This window comes from Psammomys obesus, unplaced genomic scaffold (genome assembly GCF_907164565.1).
Source record: "Psammomys obesus unplaced genomic scaffold, mPsaObe1.curated_primary_1811, whole genome shotgun sequence".
NCBI classification, from domain to species: domain Eukaryota; kingdom Metazoa; phylum Chordata; class Mammalia; order Rodentia; family Muridae; genus Psammomys; species Psammomys obesus.
The window spans coordinates 10972276-10998424 of NW_026586173.1; the positions used below are offsets into that span (position 1 = coordinate 10972276).

Below are 26149 nucleotides of genomic sequence, written 5' to 3' on the forward strand. Positions count from 1 at the left end.
CTTCTCTTCTCTTCTCTTCTCTTCTCTTCTCTTCTCTTCTCTTCTCTCCCTCTCCCCCATCCCTGTCTTTCTTTTTTAAGGGAGTGGAATTTTCAGACTAGCAGGTTTCAGGAGGCTGGAGAGCTCTCTGTAGAGGCCCCAGACTCCTTTTGGCTGTAGCTCTTTCTTTGTGGGCCCCAGCAGCATCTGCTTATGGAGAGGAGGAGGCCAGGAGGAATGGATGCATTCTTAGGTACTTCCATCCCGGATGTGTTTGTCCAGTGGAAGTGATAGTGCATAGTGCAGCTGCCCACTGCTCAGGCAGGGTCACTTTCCTGATCCTCTCTTACCTTGTGTCTTGCACTGAGCTGGCTTTAGAACCAGCAGCCTTCCCCCCCCCCCCCCCCATGCATTTCTAGCCACTTCATATCTGCTGGCCAGGGTCCCTGTGACCATTCTGCTCTGTCCCTGAGGCTTTCCTCCTCTGAAGGAATGTTTTCTCTGTCTTGTGTCTGCTCTGCCCTCCACTGCTTCTTTGTTTTGTGTAGATGGAGTTGGTAGCAGAAAGTGCTGTTTCTTTGACACGCGAACCCCGGCCGCCAGCAGTGCACAGGGTGTTTATTTTCTGTTCTCCTGTCGTCCTTCTTGGTCAGTGGAAGTCAGAGCAGCTCTCTTAGTAGCAGAGAAACTTTTTAAACATGATTTTTTTTTCTAGATATGTTACAGACGGCCAAGGGCCCAGAAGATTTATCTGTATTTTATCTCCTCATTTGATTTTACTGATGTCTCCATTTACTTTGAAATGAATAGACATTACAATCTCCCCACAATCCAGTTCCAGGTACTGATCTTCTATTCTTTTGAGGCGCTGTGGTAAAATAAAATACATTTTTTTATTATCACTTTCTTAGTTCTCTACTGGTTCCTACCTGTTTTAAGGAAAAGTTAAATTTCTCATGAGAATATATTTTATACCTGTCTTGCTTCTACAGTTTTATGTGATATTTTCTGATTCTTACCTTATCTTAAAGTAGGCTTTTACTGCTTACCTTGGCAGGACTTGGTAAATGTGTCTTAAATAAGTTGTGCATTCTACCATCTGAAACTTGGCCAGTTGCATACTTTTCTAAATGTTCTAGTAACTTGGCCTACTGTTACATCTTTCGTCCAACCCATTTGGTTTAACAGTTGTATATGAATATTTAAAGATACGAATTTCTCTTTGGTATGCATAAAATGAGGAATGTTGTTGTTAGAAAATACTAACATCTTTTTCCAAATTCCTTCCCTTATATGACTTCACTGGCTTAGCAAATGAGACTTCTTTGACAATAATGCCCAGGCCTGACTCCTGGAAGTACCTGTGGCCTTCTACTGCCCTTGGCTCTGTTATCTAGGTGGATCCAGCACCCTGCTACTTCTGTCAGAACACCTCAAGTCCTTCCACTTTCCTCTGTGCATCACTGTCACCCCAAACACCAAAGCCTCACTCAGTTCACTGGGACTATTCCAGTGAACAGTACGGCAGCCTTGCCCTCACTACACTCTTCTGTACCCTGCATTCCATGTGGTCGTTTCACCTTAGACTCTTGACAAAGACATGGCAGCTGGACCACAGACCTCAGGTAGGGAAGAATAGGGAAGGGGTCTTGAGGTGGAGCAGGAGCCAGATCTGGCAAGACATTTGAATGTGCTTTGCTGTTTGCATTGGAACTGAGAGAAATAGAGTGGTAGGGAAGTGTTTTGAGGGCCGTGGTAGCTTGTTGCAGTTCACATATGAAGTGCTTTGTAGATGGTGGCAGCCTGAGGCAGCTCATTTGTTTAGGGAAACAAACAGGTCTGGGAGAAGGAGGCCATGAGGCCATAGCCCTCCAGGCGGAATAGGATGGCAGCCTGGCCTCCTGTGTGGGAATGCTGTGAGTAAGTGTAAAACTGCAGACATTTCACAGGCAGAGCTCAGGAGTTTTCAGAGAAGCAACTGCACAAGAGATAGGATGGTTCCAGCTGCAGCACTTGGAAGCCCCTGGGAAGAGGCTGCCGAGGCAGAGCAGGTGGGAGGTCCCTGGTTGGAGGTTGTGGAGGGCACAGTGGTGACATGAATTGGCATGCTCTGACATGCTGGTGACAGTAAATTGGCACCTGTGTCTGGGCAAGTGACTAAGGACAACAGTGACGGTTTGACAGCAAGGCTCCAAAACGAGTGACTTTGTTTATCCTCAGGGAGGATGTTTATCATCTGGGAGGCTCTGCCATGGCAAGGCGTGGTTGGTACTGAGTGTATGGTTCCTACCATGGTGAGAAGGAGGTTCATGTAAATGCCTACACGCACGGCTGAAGGCATTAACTAGGCTGAGGACTTGGCCAATCAGAGAGCCTTTTTTTTTTTTTTTAACTCTACTTAGCTATTGTTTTCTTTACTTTCTTCTTTTTAAATCATTATTGTCCACATATGTGTGCATGACATCTATGTATGGGCATGTGTCATGGTGTGTGGAGGAAACTCATTGAATTGTGTATTTCTACCTTTGTGTGCATTCAGGGCCATGAACTCAGATTGGTATGCTTGAGTGGCAAGAGCCCTTACCCCCAGCCCTCTCAGAGGCTGGCCCTACTCCTGTAGTTCTTTATTGAATAGGGACAATAAAGAATTGCATCAATGAAGGGACAGGATTCTCAACTCGGGCCTCTCTGGTGTCTTCTTCTCTAGGCCAGCGAGGGTTTTGAGCCTTAATTCCCAAACTTGGGACTGCAAATTCTTCATTCTGCTTCCACATTTTCCTCTTTCCTATTAAGTATTTACATAAGAAAAATCATTCCAAGTGTTATTTACTATAGTTTAAAAAACTCTTACTGTGCTTTTCTTGTTTTCAAGTATTACATTTTGTGTTCTGTCATTTTCTACGTAGCACTACGAAGAATAAATTAACATTTGTTAATCAGAGAATGAGCAAAATCCATTAAAATTGATAATTGATTTCTGTCTTTACAAATTGAATAGTAAGATTATTGAACTGTAAATTTTAGGACTGGGAAGGTTTTTAATGGCTATTTTAAGTTTTGATGCCCCCTTTTTAAGTTTCTGTCTGAGATCATTGAGGCTCAGGTAAATCAAGAATCTGGTGGATGTCTCGGCTGATAAAGTGCTTGCTTGCACAAGAATGCGAGCTGAGTTCAGATCCCTGGTGGCCATGTAAAAAGCCAAGTGGTGTCACAGCACACATCTGTAAGCCCGAGGGCTGGGGAGGCAGAGACGGCAGGTACCTGGGGCTTGCTGGCCAGCCAGTGTGATAAGCTCCAGGCAGACCAAGAGACCCTGCCTCCAACACAGGTTCAGAGGCACAGGAGAAAACACTGAGTGTCGACCGCTGACTATCACATACACACATGTACACATGTGCACACAGACATAGTACACACATGCGGCAAATATTCAGCAAGCTTAGCCTGTTTTATAAATTTGCACAATAGTGGTTTTCATGATTTCTGACAGTTGGTGATAGATATTTCAAGTGATTTTTTTCCTTAATTACTAAGCAATGCTGAAATATCAACTGTAATGAGGAAAAAATTAAACAACTTTAAATATTCTGATTACCACATGTTTTCTAGTTAGTAAAGTAACATATCTGTGGCAGTTTCTAGGATCAAAATAGTAACAGTGTTGGGGACACTAATTTTGATTTTTTTTTTTTTGTAAGTCACATCATTAAAAGGTGATTGCAACTCAGATTCTCTCTTATAGACAAGCTAGCTCTACTCTGAATCCCAGCTTTGCAGGTTGTGGAAGTGGGTCAGGAAAACCCGCCTCCCCTCCCTGGGTTGTTAGCACAGAAGACAGAAGGCACCAGGCTGGAACCTGTACTGAGCAGTTTGGTGGCAGGGGATGTGTCCTTTGATACTGCCAATGTAGGAGCCTCAGGGCTGGTGGCAGCTAAGGAAGGGGGACAGACTTGGTCAGGCTTAGTGAGGGGACAGACTTGGTCAGGCTTTGCAGCTCTTACATGTCTCAGCTACCTCTACTCTTTCATTAAGAAAATGAAAGTCAGAAAGGTTTAGTTTGGGTTCTGTTTTGCTCAAGGGAAGTCTTAAAAAGGGAATTTTATATTAAGTTCTTAAAGTTTTTTTTTTTTCTTGTCTTATTTTTCAACTATACGCAGAGAGTGAGTTGTCTCCAGAGCTCACTGCTCTGAAACATAAGCAACAGCACATTTTCTGTACAGACTACTGTATATTTATAAAATCCAGGGAGCAGCCTTACCAGGCCACAGTAGAGGACAATGCAGCCACTTTTGATGAGAACTGATAGACTAAGATCAGAAAGAAGGAGAGGAGGACCTCCCCTATCAGTGGACTTGGGGAGTGGCATGCATGCAGAAAGGGGAGGGAGGGTGGGATCGGCAGGGGAGGAGGGAGGGGCTTATGGGGGGATACAAAATGAATAAAGTGTAATTAATAAAAAAAATAAAAGATTTATAAAAAAAAATCCAGCATTTTGGTCGCCTACTTCAAATCTCTGGCGTCTTCCTTGATTATACAACATTTGGAAATCATGAAAACAACCACCATGGTCAGATTTCACCACATTCTCTGTATTTGCAGAAGGATTAACCCTAGTACTTGAGTGATATATTGTTGGATCATGTATTTTTTGAAGTACTGTAATGAAAATATGGAGATGAATAAATGGGGAGTGGCATATTTAGTTATTGAGTAGGCAGAACAGTCCATCACAAATTGTACATAAATTTAGTGCCATTTTGATGAAGTACAACATTTGTTTTGTAAAGGGGACTGTTAGATCATACTTTGTGCAAAACAAGTTGCTGAGAATTACCAAAACAGTCTCTAATAGTGGCTGGTGATGGGCAGCTTTCCTGGGTTGTACCTAACCAGAATCTTACAGGATAAAAATGGTGCCATGAGGCAGTAAAATAATTACAGAATTAAATCTGTTGGCTAGAATAAAAAAGATTCAAACACTATAGGAAATTACTGTATGAGAAAGGCTAGGTTGCATTTCTCTAAGAAAGGGAAGTTTACTTACTAGTGTAAATGGTAACTTAAAAGAGAATAGATTAGAGCTCTCCAAATGAAAGATCTAAATGGAAATGCATGGTACTAGAAGAAATTTTAGGTGGCTGTCTATAAAATTTTGAAATAGGAAAAACCTTCATAGACAAGGCATGCAGTGGAGAAAAAATAAAATTATTGACATAGTTAGCCACATATTTTGAAAGTTCTAACTGAATACATTGTAATTATATCAAAGTAATTTTTAACACATATGACACATGACAGCCAACAATTTGATCACCACAGTCTTTAAGGAGAGGAGCAGGAAGTCATAATAGTTGAATACACACTGCAGGCAGTTCATGGAAGAAAAATGTACATTTCATGGAAACAGTACAGTGGTCTAGCATACCAATAGGGAGGGAAGTAAAAGTTAAGACAGCAGTGTGGGCAAGGTTCACCTGTCTGAAGGGCATGCTTTGTGTCTGCGCTCTGATGGGAACTGACCCAGGGCTTACCAATATGAGTCACACCCAGATCTGTCCTAGGGGGAGAGAAGCACCAGCCTGTGCCTTCCCCAATTGTAAACAGGTTACGTAGCAAGAGAGTGAAAAAAAAAAAAACCTGCACACACATTAAAAGAGATAAAGAAACTAACTGCAGTACTCTGGACTCTGCAGTATTTCACATTGATTTAGAAGATGCCTTTGTTAACAAGTATTGATTAAGAATAATCATAATTAGAAAAGAAAAAAATCAGACAAATATGAATGTCACTTGGACTAGAAGTTGTTTGGTTAGAGAGAATGGTTTAGAGGGAGAAACAGATACACTAACACCCTTAAATGATTTCTTTTAGGTTTTTTTTTTTTCTACACTTCTCACCCTCCACCCTCTGAGTATGCACATTTTGTGGTGGCAAATCAGGTTGTTGGTTTTGTTTTTCTGAGACAGGATCTTATTCTCTGTCCTCAAACTCAAATGTAGATAAGCCTGGCCTTGAATTTCTGATCCTCCTGCTTGTATCTAAAGTGCTAGAATCACAGGCCTTGGTCACATCACTGAGCTGGTAAGTGAGTTTAAAAAAAATGTATTTTGAATGGTGATAGTTTGGAAGAAATCAAGCATTTTGTAAATAAAAACAGGAGAAGTCTTTTGTGGCCAAAGCAGTCTGTGTTGGTGGAAGGTTATCATGGTACCGTGTGTGTTTTAAGTTTCTAGTTATGGTTGGTCTACGTTTCTGACATGCATTTGCCTTTTCCTCTTCTCTTTTGCAGTGGCAGCCGGCTGGGAGGCCTGGTCACAGTGCTGTGCTTCTTTTTTAATCATGGAGAGGTGGGTAGTCAGGGTTACTACAGAAATACAACTTAATTTCAACTTAATTTCTTTATGTTTGATTTGGAATAGTGTTTCTTAAGCATTTAATTCTATTATTTTAAACCAAAATTTAAATGCTGGTGGTCTCCAAAGTGACAGGAGTCTTAGTGATTTGAGAAAATAGTGAGTCTGGTTTTTATAGCTGGTCCCTTATGTTAGAGTAATGCACGTTTAAGTATCCTGTTCAGACTATTTGCCAAACCTATACATTTGCAAATATGCAAGGCAGTCCAAAGACAGCAATATTGTCAAGTACATAGTCTCTGGATCCATGCTGCCTGGGTTCAAATTCCAGCTTTCCCACTTATTATCTGTGACACCTGAGCAAATGTTAGCCTGTCTGTGCATTCTCTTGCTTTGTAAACAAAATCCCGACGTTACTCATCCCATAGGGTTTTTGCATAAATCAGATGAATCCATGCATAAAGAGCCTATTACAGCGTTTAAAACATAAAGTGCCATGTGCTTGCTGGCCCAGATTGGTAGTTCTACTTATTACTAATAATTTTCAGGTAAAATTCAAGTAAGTTCAAATTTTCAATAAATTCTTTCCTCTAAGTTAATCATACTTGTAAATTAATTTTTAGTAATATGTCTGTCTAGACTTCTTATGGAAATATTTGTATGAGGAAGAAAAAAAGATATGTGAAATGTCCACATCTTTTATCTTCATGCCCCAAGTGTCTGTAATCTTTGAACATGTACAGGTTTTAAGAGTGAGTAATGATATGCAAACTGGAGTCAAAGGTGAACTATTAGCCAGTTGCTAACAGCTTCTCACCTGATGTACCCTCGCTGTTTAGGATCACAGAAACGCAGGAAGAGAGGACTTGGATTAGAGTCTTCCACCTGTGAGTGCAGCAGCAACAGTTCATTGCTGGAGTGTGAATTTGGACCAGCAGAGAGAAGGATTTTGCTTTTTCCTGACTCTGGATTCTGCATATTGTAATAGCCTGGACTGTGGGATGTTTTGAAGCTGATTCAATGAGAATGATGTTTGCAATGGAAATAACTGCTTAATAATGCAAGAAAGGAGCACTGTATGTTGCGAATAGGATGCCCCGCATGGGGCTATTGAATATGTAGATCCAGACACAGTGAGAAAGGCACTGTTGTTGAGAACAAAAGGCCTTTGTACCCATCATGGTCCAGTGTCCTGGATTATTGGTTTCCCTCTTTACGTTTCTCTTACAACCAGGATGCCCAAGTAGCAGGAACATCGTTTCTTACAGTCTTCAATTTTAAAAGTATAATTCACATTAGTTGATTTTTTTTATGTTGTTGGTTTTTTTCCTCTTGACATTTTCCAGCTGTTTAGTTTATTTAAAACATGCTTAGTTTGATATATATTTTTAAGAAAAGATACATGAAGCAATTAAAATTAGAATTTTAGTTTTATGGAAATAACCAGTTATATTTTCTTTAACTAGTTTAGGGCAGAAGAGTAATATTTTTATATAGTGACATTAAAACTTAAAGCATACACTACAGTTTTGGTAAATATTGATAAGAATTGAAGTAATCCAAAACTTAACTATAATTGTATATGTCATTTGCTTTCAGACCGTTAGAACTTTAGTCCATTTCCTTTTAATCCTTTAAAACCTTTCTAGCTGGCCACACAGCTTTCATGTTAGTGCTCAAGTTTGAAACTACCCTGGTCTACAGGTTTTAGGTCAACCAGGGCTACACAATGAGACCTGTCAAATTAACAATCAAACAAACATAAATAAATGTATTTCCTGTTTTAAAGTATACGATTTTGGTATGACAGGAGTTGTCGCCTCTGCTCCTGCCTATTCGTGCATCCCTAACTAGGGAGAACATTGCTCAGTGAAGTTGCCACTGGCTGTTAATCAGTACCTTTCTTTTTAAACTTGCATTTGTTTATTCTGTGGGTTGTTAGAGGTATGTGTGCTGTGGCATTCATGTGAGGGTCACTGGACAGCTTTCAGATGTCTGTCACTCTGTGCTAGACCAAATGAAGGCTGTCAGGATTGACAGCAGGAGCCTCTATCTGCTGAAGCTTCCTGCTGCTCTAGCACTTTACTTTCTTAGAAGAAATATTTACTCACAGCAGTGAATTGTTCATATGTTTTGGCTTGATAGTTGCTTTAAAAAAAAAAGATTTATTTGTTTATGTATATGGGTACTTTGGTCATGAACATTTGCACACCAGAAGATGGCATCAGACAGTTGCAGTCTGCCATGTGGGTGCTGGGAATTGAACTTAGGCCCTGAGGAAGTCCTGAGTGCTTAGGTCCTGAGTGCTCTTAACCATTGAGTCATCTCGCCAGGCCTGTGTTAGTTACTTTTAAGTTCTATTTTTATTAATTAGTAGTCTCAGTTGTGGATCTAAGACGGTATTTGGCATATTATAATTTTTTCCCACAGATTATATTACAAATAAATTTTTTGCCTAACAGAAGAACTGTTATGTTCATAAGCCAAGGGGCATTGCTTGATGGTAGAGTGCTAGCCTAGTATTCTCAAAGTCCTGGGTTTGCTCCCCGCATATCTAAATTAATGTATAGCACAAATGGATTAATACAACTTTTAAAAATAAATTAAAAACCTTGAAATTTGAAATGTGAAAATGAAACATAGGAGCTTTTCACCACCATGAGTGACAGTACTGAGGGTTTGCGTTCCAGGATAAAAACATGCAGATGAGCTTAATTCTTTATTGTTATATCACTGTGGGAAGCTAAGATGATAGTAGCCAAGAGCTTTGTTCTGATTGTCAAACATTTCCTTGTCATAAGCCTGGAAGTGTGTGCCATAGGCTGATGTGCAGCATACTAACTGAAAAGAATGGAGGCTGGGGAATGCATAGCTCAGGAATCTTCCAGGAAGAGCCAGAGGTTATGGATAACATCAGGGAAATAGTATTTTCCAGTCACTCCAGGGCAGTTGCACATATGAACTCACAGTGATTGTGACAACTTGTACAAGCTTCAGCCAGACAAAATCTGAGCGGGGGTGGTGGTGGTGGTGGTGGTGATGGTGATGGCAAGAAATCCCACCCCTGGCAGAAGAGCTACTAGTAATCCATAGTTGCTGGGGGAGGGAGAGACCGTGGTCACAGGCCCCACTCTGCAGTCTGTACATCACAAACTGGATTTGACACGGTGGTGGGGCAGGGATGTAAGTTGGGTGGGAAGATGGGGAGGAGGGAAAGTTGTTATGGGAGGAATTAGGAAAGGAGATGAAGATGTTAAAATATGTTTGTATGCAATTCTCAGAGAATTTACTGAAAATGTTTTTAAACAAAAGATGATGAAGGTCAGGCTGTAAGAGAACACTGAAAGATCGTTAGAGGAGTCCAGGTTTACAGGGAGAATAACATCCATGGTAAGCAGATACAGTGAGAAGAGCCAGCTGTGAGAATCACACAGCTGTCCATGTTGACATTCACCTGGCAAGGTGGTTATCACAGGTTGAAAGTGGATAAATACCACAGAAAGATTGTGGAATGGGGAACACAATCTCAGCAAGTAGAAAAAGAAAATGGCAAACCAAAGGAAGAAATACTTGAGGATGTAGGGAGAAGTGAGCTTACACAGTGTGCATCACAATCCAGTTAAAGGAAATATCAGCAACACAGTGTTCCTTAACTTGATTTGTCAGAAACGTTTATACATGAAAGGGTTTGGGTGGTGGTGGGGAGGGTACAAAGGACTCCATTGCAGGGCTGGAGGATAGCGCTGTTGAAAGGGTGCTGGCCTAGCATCTGGAGGCCTTGGAGTCAGGCCTCAGCACCGCAAAGAACAAAGCAGAAACAGCTATACTGTATGCTCTTCAGCCTTGTGAGTGTGAGAGTGTGTGTATGTTGTCTTTGTGTGTATGTGTCTGTGTGTAGGTATGTGTGGGTTCCTGCAGAGCCCAAGAGGACAATGGATTCGCTGGAGCTAGAGTCACATTTGTGAGTACTCTACTGTGGTGCTGGGAACTGAACTCCTGCATCTGCTCTTAACTGCTGAGCCATCTCTCTCCAGCCATGCTTCAAGTTTTAACTGTTAGAAATTCCTTGTGTGCTTGTGTGTGTGTGTGTGTGTGTGTGTGTGTGTGTGTGTGTGAAATAGGATTGGTTAGCTTTTTTCATAGAGATGTTTAAAAATTAGTATACACGGTCAATGTTTTATATAAAATATACTGTCATTTATAATTATATTCATGTATAAACAAAAATTGCAAATTTTCACTTTAGAAAAGCAAGTGAAAGTACATGGAAATATTGTCTTGTGGGTCTTATCTAATTAACCCTTTAAAACTGCTCACAATATAATTATTCATGTTAGTTTCTTAAATTTATTTATTATTTTAAAGAACATATTTAATATGCATCATTCCATTCCCTCTTACCCATTCAAATCCTCCTGTGTTCCCTCCCAAGTTTATGATTTTTAATTATATTATTAAAGGTATATACATGTGTGCACACAAATGCGTGCCTGCGTGCGTGCGTGTGTGTGTGTGTGTGTGTGTGTGTGTGTGTGAGTGCATGCATGCTGAGTTCATTTAACATTGTTTATATGTACCATTTATAATTAAACAACCTAGCTGGGTGCTCATCCACCCTGGTGAAAACGGACTCTTCTTCCTTTAGTAGCTACTTGCCAGGTGTTGTGCTTCATCTAGTGTTGGGGCCATTTGCAATCTACCCTGTCCACAGTGGCAGGTCACTATGCTTGCCTCATCTGAGGCGACCCTTGTTGAGATTTCTTAGGTGCGTGTTTTCTGTCCTGTCTAGAGAGTACTATGTAGAAGCAGAGCCTTTGGCTCCTCCAGTCTTTCTCTCCCCTCTTCCACAATTTTTCTTGGGTTTTAGGTGTAGGGGTTCTATTGCAGATCTGCCAGTTGGGCCTGGGTACCCCAACTGTGCAGTTTGATCAGGTGTAGATGTCTGTATCGCCCCCATCTCTTGTATAAAGAGGCACTGTTGGAGGGGGGCTCCACTTGCCTGTTTGTATAAGGATAGGGCTTTTGAATAGTTAGAAATTATAAATGGAAGTAGTCGGTTATCTGCTCAGGTCTGTGACCTCTCCAGCCATGGGTAGTTAGCTAGATACCTATTACCAGGCAGAGGTCCCTCCTATCGAGAGGTGAATCTAATTAGATGCTGCTGTTTATGCCCCAGGCAAAAGTGCTGCTTTTGCACCTTGTGGATATCTTCCCAGTCCAGTCACTGCTGTGGCTCTACAGCTGGGTAGGATTATTGTCAGCTTCTTGTCTTAGACAGCTTATATAGTGCCTTCTGATACCGTGGAGCCTGTCCTCAGGGAGGAGGCTTCCAGTCCAGTTGCATCACAATTCCTCCAGATCTTAGGTCTAAAGTGGTTGGTGTCTTCAGCAATAGGCTCTGAAGTTCTGGAAGATAACCAAAGGCAATGGAAATGAATAGACCACATTGGTTTGGGAGACTTTTGTATTTCTCTGACCAACAATGTGACACACACACTCTCTCTCTCACTTATCACTCACTCTCACTCACTCTCAGTCTCTCTTGTATACACACATTAAGTTAGTTTATCACATGTTTCCGAATGGCTTTTTCAAACATCTTTAGTGTTATCTGTCCTTCTCTCTGTATTTCCATATTTTCTTTGTAGCACCTGCCTGCTAATACCCGCAGCTCTAGAGCTCTCTCCTTGCTTCTTTGCAGTCTTGGGTTTCTAAAGATTGGAGCTAGGATCCACAGTAGGAGACAGACGATGATCAGTCTCTATGTTCTGGGTGACCTCCGTGCAGTATTTTCTAGTTCTGTCTGCTTACCTGCAGATTTAAGTTTCTCTACACCTTAATAGATTCCACTGTGACTATGTGCCATACTTTCATTAGCCATCAATCAGTTGAGGGATATTTGAGTTGCTTCCATGTCCTGGATATTTTGACCAGGGCAGCAATGAACATGCATGAGCAGATATCTCTATAGTAGGATATCGAATCTCTTAATTGTTAATTAAACTGAAATTAAAACATAAATTCTCATGATACTTGTTATATATTGGCATGATTATGTTGGTTATAAAGATTTGGAAAATGATTCTAAGACCACTGAAAACAATTTTGATAATCTTGATAATATAGTTTATAGTAGGAAGTTATAATATCCCAGTATGCATTAAATGGAACCACTAAAGATTTAGTAGCTTATGCTTACTAAGCAGGAAGACTTATTAACTTTCAATGTATTTTTAAATAGAAAAATTATATTATCTGTGTATGCACTGTAGATTCAGTCAAAATAATTGCCAACACTTGTAATTAAAGATATTAAATGTGCTCTTAGAGACATTTTGAAATACATGCTGTGTTATTTCCTGTGGATACAGTAGTGCAGCAGACCACCGACACTCTTCTAGACTGAACCTCCGTGCTTTTGAGCCAAGTTTTCTCCTGCCCTCCCTTCCCAGCCATTTCTCCTTCCTGCCCCCAAAGCTAGGAAGCACCAGTTTAGTTTTCAGTTCTCTGACTGTAACTTTTTTATATTTACTACATAAGTATGATCACGTTTACCCTCACTTTGACTTACCAGTTTTTATTTAAATTTCTTTTAAGGTTTTGTTATATTGTGTTATATGTATGAGTGTGTGAATGAATATGAGTGTGTGTGTTTATGTATGTTTGTTTATCATATCACATATACCACATATGAAAGCAAGGACAGTTTCAGGTTGGTTTTCTCCTTTCCCATGTAGGTCCTGGACATAGAGCTCAGGTTATGAACTCAGGATTTGAGCAAGTGCTTTCACCTGCTGATCTCTTTATTTGGCGTTTTTCATGTTTGCCCTGTCTCACTATTGCATACACACCTTATGCAGCCAGGTTTCTTTTTTCTTTTTTGCTCCATTTGGATATGAGATGCAGGCTTGATGGCATCTTGCTTTAAACACCTTGGTATATGTTGCCTGAAAGCTGCTGCATCATAACGATTGAATTTTTTAATACTTAGGAAATTCAGTGATGATATAATATACTGTACATAATATACTAGCTATTCCACTCAGTTCCTTTATGCTTGTGTTTTGGATACAGAATTTAAGGACCAACTATTGTTTTTAGTTATCAGTTTATCTAGAATGCTTCTTCTAGAGCAATTCTTCTGTCCACTTTACAGGATGGGCATACAAATTTGGGCCTACTGCTCTGTAAAGGCTTCATGATTTGAACTTTTCTGTTTCCTCACAAATGGGTCCTGATGTGACAGTGTTTGAAGACTATAGCAGGAGATATATCATTTTTATTGTAGTACATGGAGAGGCTTGTGAGATCAGTTTGCCACATTATTGGATTTCTTCAAGCAGTCCCATGGTTCAGCTGGCAAAAGTTAGATTTATCTGTTGAAAAGATGCTCTTGTTCCCTTTTATATTAGTAAGTGGTTTGTATCTTGATACTTTGAGATATAGAATGTCTTATTTCCTTGATGCATCTAACTAAATGCTCACATCCATTGATGTTGTTGCCTGAATCACTTACTCTGTTGGCCTTTGAAAACAGCAATTTCCTGGTTGTCTTATTTTATCTATGTTTAGTAGTTTCTGTTCTATAACGACAAAATTTCCCTTTCTTCTATTATTATATACTATTATTATATATGTTCTTTTTATATGTAGTGCTCTATAATGTGTCATTGTAATTCTTAATGTTAAAATCACTACAAATTCAATAGTAGCCTTGACTTTAAATGGTATATAATTTACATATGTTAATGCCACATATGGTAACTGTCAAGCTGAGCAGCTTTTACGTAAGTACCCAGGTACATTGCCACTCTGAAGATCAGTGGTTGTCGACCTTCTTAATGCTACAACCCTTTAAGACAGTTCATGTTGTGGTGACTCCAACCATAAAAGCATTTCATTGCCACTTAATGTGATTCTACTACCTATGAATCTTAATGGAAATATCTGGGATGCAGGATATCTGATAGGCAACCCCTGTGGAGTTTAGACCCCCAAGGTTGAGAACTGCTGCTCTATATCAAGATAGAAGATACAACTTTAACTCTCAGCAGGTGTTCCCCTGACCCTGTCCAGTCTACACTCCTAACTCCCTCCAAGGGAATTGTATAACTCCTATCTCCCTCATTATTGATGCATTTGGTACTCTTGAGACTTTCTAGAAATTGGTTCCTACTTTCTTCTTTGAAACTTTCTTATTTGTGAACAGTGTCTGCTGGACCCCCAGCTCCCCTCAGGACCTCCAGTACCTCTCCCTCCCAATTCTAAGCTTTCTTTCTAATTATAGCTTTGTTAGTACACTGAGTCCGGTCAGCCATTGACGAGTACATGGGTAGGCGGCAAACCACTAGGGCATTGACATCTGAGCACCCTCCACCAAAGTAATGTGAATCTCTCTCCCACAGCTGCCATCAGCTGGCTCTAGTTCTCCCGCTAGGCGTGCTCCCGTGGTAGCCCTACCCATATCCATGCTGGAATCCTTAGCTGGATTGTAGGTAGCCATGGCTGCTGTGAATTCATGTGTGCAGTAGCTAAGTCACGTCCAGAAGACTAGTCCACAGCCCTCCTCCCCTCATCCAACTCTTAGATTCTTTATGTGCCTGTTACATGATGATTCTAGGGCCTTGGTGGAGACAAGTTGATTCATAAACAACTGAACACTCATAGTCTCCTGCTCTCAGCACTTTGAACTATTATGAGCCTGAGTGAACCGTTATACATGACAATAGGAAACTTCTGCCAGACTTGAGAGTAGCACAGATCTGTGGATGTGAGCATAAATATGCATAAGGCAGTTCTATAGTGTGGCCCTTCCCCAGGACATTCGGTAGGATCTAGTGCAGCAGAGAGGAGAAGCGCCCCGTGAACCCCGAGTCATGATCACCTGTTAACTGCCAGAGTTTTGCCTGGGCCCAGTGCAGGCCGCCATAGCGCAGTGGCTACGTTATGCACAGGAGACAACTTTTCGTAGCCTTCCCTTGGCTCGTGTCCCTTAAGTTTTTTCCATGCTGTCTTCCAGGGTGCTTTCTGAGCAGAGGTGGGGTAACCGTCCTGTGCAGAGCTGAGCAGCCAGTTGTCGCGTGGGCAGCACCTGGGGCAGCCATACATCCGCATTCCGTTCACTGCTGCTCAGCGCGGAGACACTTCTGAGAAAGACTGGAGTGGCATATCACTTCTTTTCATAGGTTCTTTCAGTCTTTCAGTCACTTTCTTTCTGATACAAAAAGATGTCTCAGTATCACCTTGTCCCGAGATACAAAACCAACAGTTTTCACAGAATCTTGTATCCTATTGGGGAAAATATTCTTTAGAGATCACAGTCTGAACTCTAAGTGCTTGTGTCTCTCCCAGCACTGAGGACCTCTGTGTGCCATCAACAGTCTCACCCTTCGACCTGCTCTGAAATGTGTCATGGGTTGTTGTAAATAATATTTATCCAACCTGTAGCCATTCTACTCTCAGGCATGTCTCCAAAGAATAGTAAAGTTTTACCAAAAGTTTACCACAGCACTAGGCACAGTATCCAAGATACAGAATCAAGAACGAAGGTTTACTGATGGACAAATGGGTAAGAACAGTGTGGCACACATACACTCTGCATGTCTCTTGAGCCTCCCACCTCCCACTGTTCCTGTTTATAGGAAACCCAGCAACTTGTTTGCAGTGCATCATTTAAAGTGCAGATGGGAAACACTTGGTGTTTGTTGATTGCACCGTTCCCCCGGTACTCAGTCAGTACCTGGAGGAAGTGCATCCTGTGGCCTTTTTGTTTTTCAGTGTACCCGTGTGATGTGGACGCCTCCTCTCCGTGAAAGCTTCTCGTATCCATTCCTTGTGCTTCAGATGTTGCTTGTGACTCATATTCTCAGGTAACTTGAACTAATTCTCCTGTTGGAGGTTTATTTTCCCTTAAATAATATAAACTAGAGCTTTGTAAGTTTTTTTTTTAAGAGTCTTATTTTCTTAATAAAAATTGCCATAGTAAAGTATTGTGATCTTGTTACAGTGAATTAATAAAGATGATTTTCAGTATTTTTTTAAAAATGTAACTTTAAAACCTACTTCATACCAAACACCTTTCCTTCGCCTGCCCTCTGGTCCTGTTTTTCTTCTGTGTCCATGGCAACTGCTCAAGATGAGTAAATTCACATTTATGTCTATTCTCTACATACCCTCGTCTTTCTTTTACCATGTCAGCTGCCAAAAGAAGGGAGAGGCTGGCTGCCCTGAATGCCCTCCTGTAGGACTCGGTCCGTTGGAACAGAACTCAGAGAGTCCCAGATGGGAGCACGGACACATGCGCTTTGTGTCCTCCTGCTTGTCTGTTGTCTAAATATCAGATCGTACAGAAAGAAACCACCTATACAGACCAGAGAAACGCTGGGAGAATTCCTGCTAGAAATACAGAAGTGAATTAGGTTTAAGTACCACTGACAGCATAAGAGCAGCTTCTGTCTCCGAGGAAACATCCTGAGTGTTCCCAGGCATTGCCATGATCCAGAGCACCGACCTAGAATAGGGCCTGTGGGCCAAAGCCTACAAATACACAGAGCTGTCTTGGTCTGAGAACTCTACTCAGTGCTCTGCTGCATTTTGAAGAACAGTAGTGAAGACTGCTCTGCTGCCTTTCTTCTACTTCTAAGGGCCGTGTAATTACACTGGGCTCACCTGGATAACCAGGGTCATCTCCCTTGCCTCGGGTTAGGTGACTAGAAACCTTACCTCCGCTTACACGTTCAATTCCCCTTTACCCCATCTGTGACATCCCCAAGAATTCAGACACATTCTACTGTGGCTGCTCTGTGCCTGTGGCCCACCTTTTTATGCACACTACTTTCTGAGTTTCCTCAAGGTTCTTCTGTGGCATCACTCCCCACCACCCTTTGTTCCTGCCTCCTCAAGGGCAGGAATACTTTAGCAATGAGGTTAGCAATGGGTTTTATTTTAGTGAATTGGTTTGTACAGTTTAGAGTTTTAAGTGGTTTTGAACATTCAGGTATTAGAGAAATCACCTTCTCTGGTGCTACAGTGTTTGTTTGTTTGTTTGTTTGTTTTTTCTCAGTTTTTCTTAGTGTTTGTTTTTGTGTCTGAGATAGTGGTGAACTGATCATCACCAGCTGGAATTCCTTTGGTTTCTTTTGGTTCTTGTCTTCTGAGTGTGTTCTGTACCCAGCTGCTGGATTAGTGTTACATTCTCTCCCCGAATTCTCAATTTCCCTTTTTGCCTATAAAATGAAAATCAAGCTTCATATTCCAAAGTAGTTGACAAATGCTTTGGTTTACAGAGTGGCCTTCCAACCATGTGACTGTGACCTACTAAGTTAGAAGTAAGTGTTCACTGCCGTCCAGCACATACATGGGCACAGGCAAACCCAGGGCTGCAGCTGAAGCGTCACAGAACGGAGCCCTGTCTTACAGGGTGAAGCCAGATAGTGCCTGCCTCTTCTACTTCATCAAAAGTGCTGGATTTCATCTAGTTTCTTGATCTTTAAGGTTGTCTGCAGTTGACCAATACTTGGGTTGAATTAGAGCAAAAAAGGAGGATAGTTCCTTGGAGAAGAAGTCGAGGAAGGCACCCATGTGGCATCCCTTGCTGCCTGCTCTGCACCTTAATGTGCCAGTCTGCACACTCTGCTGCTGTGAGGGTGGTAGCAGGCAGATGGTGGCGGGCTAAGGGGCTTGGCACTGGCTCATACATGGGCGCAAAAGCTGCTCCTGAAAGCCTCCTAAAGTACCAGCTGGCCCCAACATGACACCCTAATGGCGGCTCCTTCCTTGCCTCTCTACTTGCCTTGTCCAAGGTGCAGTTGCAGAAGACTGGCTTTATGCTGCTTCCTGGCAGAGCCCTGTCACCCACTCTTACCCAGCATTCCATCCCTGCAGTGTTTGTCTACACACTGCTTAGCTCACGCCTTTGTCATTTCTCCTAGACATTCTCTTACTTCTTCAACTAAATGAATCTGTTGACTCAGAATTTTAACAAGTTTAATTGTAAATTCACCAAATGCAATGTGACAAAAATATATGACTATAGTCACCTGGTCTCCCTCCCTCAATTTGGAGGGCTTTGTGGTTTTGCAGTAATAATAGATATTTACTTTTTATAGAAAATTATTATAATTGAGAATCAGAAGGTATAATTTCTAACCCTTGTTAGAAATTCTAACCCTTGATTCATCTTGTGTGCAGTTTATGTGAACTCCAGATCTTGTTTGCGATTCTAATTGGCAGCAGTTTGGAGCTATGCTGGACTGTTTTGTAGTTAAACCTCCTGATATTTGTCTTTTCAAGGGCTACAAAAATTTACAGAGGGAGTTTGGTTGCACTCTGCATTTCCAATGTATTCTTCATGCTTCCTTGGCAGTTTGCCCAGTTTGTGCTTCTTACCCAGGTAAGGTGGGCACATTTTTATATGTAAGTATTTGAGCTTAGTGCTTCTGATTATGTGAGCTCATTCTTATCAAACTGTAACTAAGATTTATTTTTTATTTTTATTTTCTGAGAATTTTATATATGAGTACTTATTAATACCATTTCCTCCACTCTTCCCTATATCTCCTCCTATGTCCACCTTTCATATCATGCTCTTTTATTTTTTTATTAATATTGCATGTATATATACCAACTGTCATCATCCCTGAAACACTCTCTTCCTGTTTCATGAGTCTTAAGTTCTAAGATGTTTTAGGTCAATTTTCTTATAAAGAAAATTCAGAGTGTGGATGTTTGTGAGACTCATGTATTAATGTATTATTAATGTACATTGTGAGACTCATGTATTAATGTATTATTGTATTATTAATGCATTAAGGTAATATATTATTAATGTATTAATGTATTATTACTTACTAATAGAACTTAGGTGAGTAGGAATGCTTGTCTTTGTTATTATGTAATCATTAGTGTGCTGAAAAGTTAACCCAAAGTACGTCTCTTAAGTGAAATGTGTTCTCTTTATGATTAGTTCCATAAATATGTGTATCATTGTGTACATTCTGTTTATATGTATCAAATCCATTCCCCCTGTTCCCTCTCCTCTAATTCCTCCCCTTTTCTCCTTCCAACTCATGTACTTCAGTGCTCACATTCCCCCATTCCTGTGTGCTATGCACCCCCCTTCCCCCACTGAGGACATTTAGTTTCCTGTATGTGCCTGACTGTGCAGTCATCAGTTGGAAAGTGAATAGCATCTCAGGGCCCTAAATCCCTAAAAAAAACTGATTACCCCCCCATCATCAAATAGATCCTCCAATAGGGGAGAACTTCATGAACTCCTCCCCAATCCATTGTGGAATTTTTGTCTGGCTGCCTTAGATTCTTACATGTAGAATAAATATGCATGGGACAAAAGGATGAACAGGCAAATTGCTTGATGGGGCTCTCCTAGTAGGCTGTAATTTATAATCTTTCCATGTATTCTTGCTTCTCTCTTCTACATTTAAAACAAAGTAGTCCTCTGAGAGAAGAGGCTTTTGTGGGTTCAGGTTTTTTTCTCAGTTGCTAGTAATGAAATTATGCTTGCTACATTTATATAATGCTGTCAGAGAGATTCTCTTAAATACTCAAAAATAAAGGCAGATATGTATTTTAGTTTTAATTATATACTGCCTTCATATACAAAACAAACAAATAACAAAAAAAGCGGGAAGACAAGGAAAAAAAAAACAAAACCTTAACTTTTCTTCATTCTAGATTTATCTTTTCTGAAACACAGGGAATGAAAGTGCCCACTTTACTAGTTGGGTTAGCGCCAGATGGTAGTGCGTTCAAGTCTCAGCATCATATGCAGTGCTCAGCCAGATGTCAGTAAGATTCACTGTTTTGATTTATTTTATTTTATTTTGAGGCAGAATATTGGTAGCCTTAAAGTGATGATCCTCTCGCTTCAGCTTCCTGGGTGCTGATATTAAAATGAGCGCTGTTTTGGACAATCCACAGAGTAGATACTTGACAGTTGCACGTTAGGAGAACTGATAAGCGGAGGATCAGTTAATAGTTATATTCAATAATACATTGGGAGCTGGAAGGAAAACTAAAGCACTCAATTCCTTTGTAAAGATAATCTGAAAAATAATGTAGTCTTGCTTTACTCTTATGGCTACTTGTTTTACGAATGTGTACATATGTGATTGTATATAACTTATTTTTAACATGATTCTTTTTTATTTCAGATTGCGTCCTTATTTGCAGTGTATGTTGTGGGATACATTGATACATGTAAATTACGGAAGATCATTTATATCCACATGGTAATGCTTTCCATTGTTTGCTTTCTACTTAGTTTGACCTTAATAAACTCCTGATTGATATCTGACTTGTTCATGCCTTAAACTAGTTGTGACATGAGTCTTTAATGAATCAGTGTTGTTCAATATTTGGCACAGTTGCCCTTGTTTTAAATAACTACCACGAAAGTTTTCATTTGTATCTCGTTCTATGATGGGCCCTGTGCCCCGCTTATGTGCCTGAGCATAGTGAACATGGACTGGGGCACTGTCCTCCTTGGAGCCACCTGTTAAAATGAAGTGGATGGTCCACTCACTGCCGTGTGAGACACATGATCCTCAGCATTCCTTCTTCTGACCTAGTCAAATGGGAAAATTGGAACTGTAATGCATGTTGGAAAGAACTAAAGAACAAAAACCTAAGAGAGAAGAGGGCATGTGGGGAGCACAAAGCCAGGGGAAGAAGATGGAGGCCATGAGGGAGGGGCTTAGCCCAGGTAAGGATGAGCAGGACCAGGTGGAGGGCAGGCAGGCAGTACTGTCACACAGAACAATAGTCTGAGTTGGTGGAGCAGCAGGAGGAAACCCCTGAGGCTAGATGGTTGATGCTGGTTGCATGTCTGTGCTTTGAAACCATCTGTCTCCCCTCTGTCATTCCTTCTTCTATATATAAAATCAGTGTTTTCTTTCTCTCATGATCTTAATGTTGTTGCGTTGGACCATAACTGCCTTTTCTTGTAATTCACACTAAGAGATGTTCTTATGTGTAGTTATCAGAAGCTTATGAATAGAGTTGTGTACGGTATTCGTGAGCATGAGTCTGCCGCCCTAGCATTCCGTGGGACACTCTCACCTCGCTCTGAGGTGACTACTGTCCTCAGTAGGCTGTTTTTGAGGGGCTTTTCTTCTGTTTTGCTATGTAGATATTTTGAAGTAGTCAACATACTTAGGAACTAAAAACTTGGTTTTTCAGGATGATATAAATGGTCTTTTTTTAAGGCTGAAGTTTTCTCTCAGGTTTCTGAGATTTGCATGTTACTGGAGTCCAGAAACGCCCACTGCTGTGTATTCTCCATGACCTGAATAAAACAGTTTATTTCTGCTTCATTGCTGAAGAATATTGAAACTTTTGCTGCCACTTCTGCTTCTTCATTAACAAATAGTGGTGTATAGTCTTTCTAGTAAGACTGGGTCAAGCTTATAGGCATTTTTTCAGCAGTCCTTACCTAATACCACTCTCTGCTAAATTATTAACATGTTCAACCTTATAACTGCTAAATCATTTTTCAAATGGTAATAATAATTAAAAGAGCAATACATAGTGGCTCATGACACTTTTTTTAAATATAATATCTGTATATAAAATAGTATAATTCGTTATAATTTAAATGTTCTCTTTTTTTCTGTGAATCTGTGCATCTTTGATGTGTTTAATTACCCTCGTTTTCATTCCTGAGACCTTCATGTTCAAATCTTTTATTTTTATTTTTTATATTAATTACAGTGTATTTGTTTTATATCCCAGCTGTAGATTCCTCCCTCATTCCCTCCCATGCCCTTCTCCAAGTCCTCAGATAGGGGAGGTCCTCCTCCTCTTCCATCTGACCCTAGCTTATCGGGTCTCATCAGGACTGGCTGCATTGTCTTCCTCTGTGGCCTGGCAAGGCTGCTCCCTCCGCAGGGGAAGGTGATCAAAGTCATGCTCAAATATTTGTGCAAATTTCTCTTTTGTTAGAGAGGTGGGATCTCTTTGTTTGTGAGTGTTATAATCCATTGTTTTTATTTTGTTTGTTGTGTGGATTACACCAGCTTTAGCCTGCTATTCTGTGTGGCTTCTTTTTTAACATGCCTTCATTGTGCTTTGACTACTTTTCAACAGAAATGAATAACAATAAGTTTCATGAAAAGCTTTTCTTTCTCTCCCTTGACTATCTATGTGCTATTGCTATTTCCTCTTCAATCTGTTATTATGATGAAGTCACATTAAAGCAAACAAACACCCCTGATTTGGGGCGGGGGGCTAGACACATTGCTAACTGTTGTATACTTTTACTTCCCTTTATGAATTCTGAAGTTAAACAATTGTTTTCTAGTTTTATTTTCTTAAATATGACTTAATTTTTCTCCCTAAACTGGTTAATGCAGTTTTATACTTTAAAGTACATTTCATAATGAAATGCAGTGATTCATTCCATTGGGCTGAAACACAGTTGCACTCAACTATGGCTGAGTGTTTGGAAAGCTGAAACTCAATAAGTATTGAAATGACAAGATTTTGTTTATTCTCTTTTTGGAAAATTGATACATGCTTTTAGTAACTAAATATCCCCGGTCTTCCTCTGTTATCTCTTTACCTATTTCTAGATTCCCAAAGTTATATTAAGAAAGAATATATGGAATTATCTCCCCAGGGAACTTCTCCCACATCTTACATGGCAGAAATCCTGTAACAGAATGTGCCCTCTGAACTAATTTGCTGTGCACAGCTGGGCAGTAGTAACACTCACACTGGTTTTGCGAGCATCTCTGTCCAGTTTGGTAACTTTTCATGGTACAGAACCAAAACTCTGCACACATTACACATAGCTCCATAGTCTCCCATCTCTTTACTCTCTGGAAACCAGCATTCTCCTTTCTGCCTCCGATAATGACTATTCTGGATGTCATGCAAATGAAATAATGACAATATATGTCTTCCTGACTGGCTTGTTTGAATTAGCATTGTCTCAGGGTTTTATTGCTATGAAGGGACACCATGTCCACGGCAACTCTTATAAAGGAAAACATTTAATTGGGGCTGGCTTACAGTTCCAGAGGTTTAGTCCATTGTCGTCTTGTGGGAAGCATGGCAGCATCCAGGCAGACATGGTGCTAGAGAAGGAGTTGAGGGTTCTACATCTTGGTCTGTAGCCAGCAAAAGGAGACTTTGTGCCACACTCAGTGTAGGTTGAGCCTAGGAGATCTCTAAGCCCAATCCTAAAGTGACACACTTCCTCCTAATAATGCTCTTCCCTGTGGGCCAAGCATTCAAATTCATGAGTCTGTGGGGGCCAGACCTATTCAAACCACCATAAGCATAATGGTCTCAAGCTTATTCTGTGTTGTATCATGTGTTATGGTTTCTTTCCTTTCTTTAGATGACCAGCATCCTATGTGTGGGATGGGGAGAGGTAGCACATTGTATGACCGACCCACTGTGGACACTTGGGTTGCTTCTTGACTTTAGCTACAGCAAAATGCTTCTGTGAACATGGGCATCTCTGTGTTCTCTAGTTTCTGAGTAGAATCAATCAAGTGGCAAACCTGTTTTTATTTCTTGAGTAACAGTGATACTGTCTTCTACAGTGATGGTACCATTTTATAATCTCTGCAAAAAATAACATTTATTTTTTGTCTCTAAAAAAGTTATTGTAGCCAATCTTATGGAAACAGGATACATCATTTTAATTTTTCTTGTGTTTGTTTTAATTAAAAGATTGTATTTTATAGAGTAGATTTAGGTTTACAGCGTAATTGAGCAGAAGGTACCCTCTGCATGGCTCCTGTCACTGCTGTTGTCTTGTTCCAGCATTGCACTGTTATTGTAGCTGACAAACCTGTGTTGTTATGTCTTAAGCACCCAGTGGGCTGCGTCAGGGCCCACTCTTGGCACTATCTATTGTATACGATCTGATTGTTAGTGACATCACAGTCCTAGAAGACATCTAGCCCTGCCCCCCCCCATGTGCCTAGTAACTGCCATCTTTGTATTGTTTTGTCATGTGCACAATGCCACACATTTGGAGTTACATAGATTATAACCTTTTGCAGATAATTTTTTTCACTTACTGAATACAGTTAGGCCTACTTTTTTCTAGTGTGATAGCTTTTTCATAATTGAATAACATTTTGACTTTTTCTTTTTTTGACTATGTCATGGTTTATCCATTTACTTACTGAGTAACATTTTGGTTAATTCCAAGTTTTGTAGCTATGAATAAAGCTGCTGCAGCATTCGACTGCAGGCTCTTACATAGATTTAAATTTTAAATTCATTTGGACATATACCAAGGAAATGATTGCTGAATCATAGGGCAACAGTTTATCTACTGTTTAGAAAATTGCCAAACTATTTTCTGTAGTGGCCGCATTATTTTGCATTTCCACCGGAAGAGAGAGGAACAGAGGGAGGAAGGAAAGAGGGATGTGAGGAAAAAGGGGGGCCCTGCTGCTCTGCACCCTCCCCTGAGCCCTGTGTTAGCCATTCTGACTGTGTGCCCTATTTGTCTCATTGCAGTGTGCTTGAACGTACTTTCATGTTATTTATCTGTTTCTGATTTGGGGTTGTGTTTGTTCATGCTATGTTTAAGTTGGTTGTTCATTTTCTGAGTTTTAACAATTATTTGTATTTTAGATAACAATCCTTTAACAGATGGTGACTTTCTCTTCTCTCTAGAGATGGGTACTAGGAATTGAACTAAGAGCCTCATACGTGCCAGCCAAGTGCTGTTTCACCAAGCTACAGCCACAGGGCAGATGTGCCTTTTTACATATTTTCCCCTTAGTCTTTGGCTTGTCCTGATATTTTCACTGGCTTTCTCAGAGTTAGAATTGTTAATTATTTTTAAAAATTTATTTGTTTACCTATTTGAATACTATAACCAGTGTTGCATAATTTTCTCTTTATAGATCTGTATATGTTTTTTCTGTGTGCGTGTTCTTATATTACCCGTATGCCCAGTGTCTGCAGAGGTCAAAAGTGGGCATTGGATTCCTTAGAACCAGAGATCCAGAGGTTGTGGTCTGCCATGTGGGAGCTGGGAACCAAGCCTGGACCCTTAGCAAAAGCAGCAAGTGCTCTTACTCACAAAGCCATGTCTCCAATCCAATATATATTTTAATTTATTTTATGTTATGTGTGTGTGTGTATGAACTTGGGTCTGGAGATGTTGTATGCATTTTGTTGCATTTATACATAGTTCATCTTTTCAGATGCTATTTTAAATGGCTATGTGTTATTAATTTCAGACAGTTGTGATGGAACAGTTGCCTTTGGACAGTGACCCACATCTCATCTTGCTGCAGCTCTAACTCCTGTTTTGTTCGTTTGTTTGTTTGTTTTGTTTTGTTTTTGTTGTTGTTGCTTGGGCTATTCTTTACAGATTATCACCTGCAAAGATAATTAATTTCTTCTCTTTAGTCTTCACACCCTTCCTCACTGTATGATTTGTTTGTTTGTTTGTTTGTTTGTTTTGAGAAGCAGTGGTGTGAGGAAGCTCACCTTAACGTTGCTGTGGACCTTTGTAAATCTTCCTGTGGAGTTGAAGGGATTTCTCTTTTTTCCCCAGTTCGCTGTAGATTTCCTTCCTTTAAACTGTGAATGCATGTTGAACTTGGTTAGATAACTTCTCTTTCCTGTTTTATTCTTCAGATCGTGAATGTTATAGAAGAATTGGTTCTCAAATGCTGAATGCTACATGCCTGGGGTTAAGCCACTTCTTGTAGTGTGTAGCTCTTTTTACTCATTGTCCAGTTTGATTTGCTGATATCTTGTTGAATTAGGGTTTTTTGATCTGTTTATGGGAGATGCTGACAGTGGTTTTATTGTAATG

The 26149-nt window shown here is 40.4% G+C and overlaps 1 protein-coding gene across 2 annotated transcripts in view; it reads left to right on the top strand.

Moving 5' to 3' along the window:
- The window catches only part of Dpy19l1 (dpy-19 like C-mannosyltransferase 1), a 98577-nt gene that overhangs the window by 35970 nt on the left and 36458 nt on the right, over nucleotides 1–26149 (top strand). For both annotated transcript variants that reach the window (XM_055601395.1, XM_055601396.1), the window contains exons 7-10: nucleotides 6270–6327; nucleotides 16111–16202; nucleotides 18625–18724; nucleotides 20505–20582. In XM_055601395.1, coding sequence (XP_055457370.1) covers nucleotides 6270–6327; nucleotides 16111–16202; nucleotides 18625–18724; nucleotides 20505–20582 — 328 coding nt within the window. The remainder of the gene's footprint in view (nucleotides 1–6269; nucleotides 6328–16110; nucleotides 16203–18624; nucleotides 18725–20504; nucleotides 20583–26149) is intronic.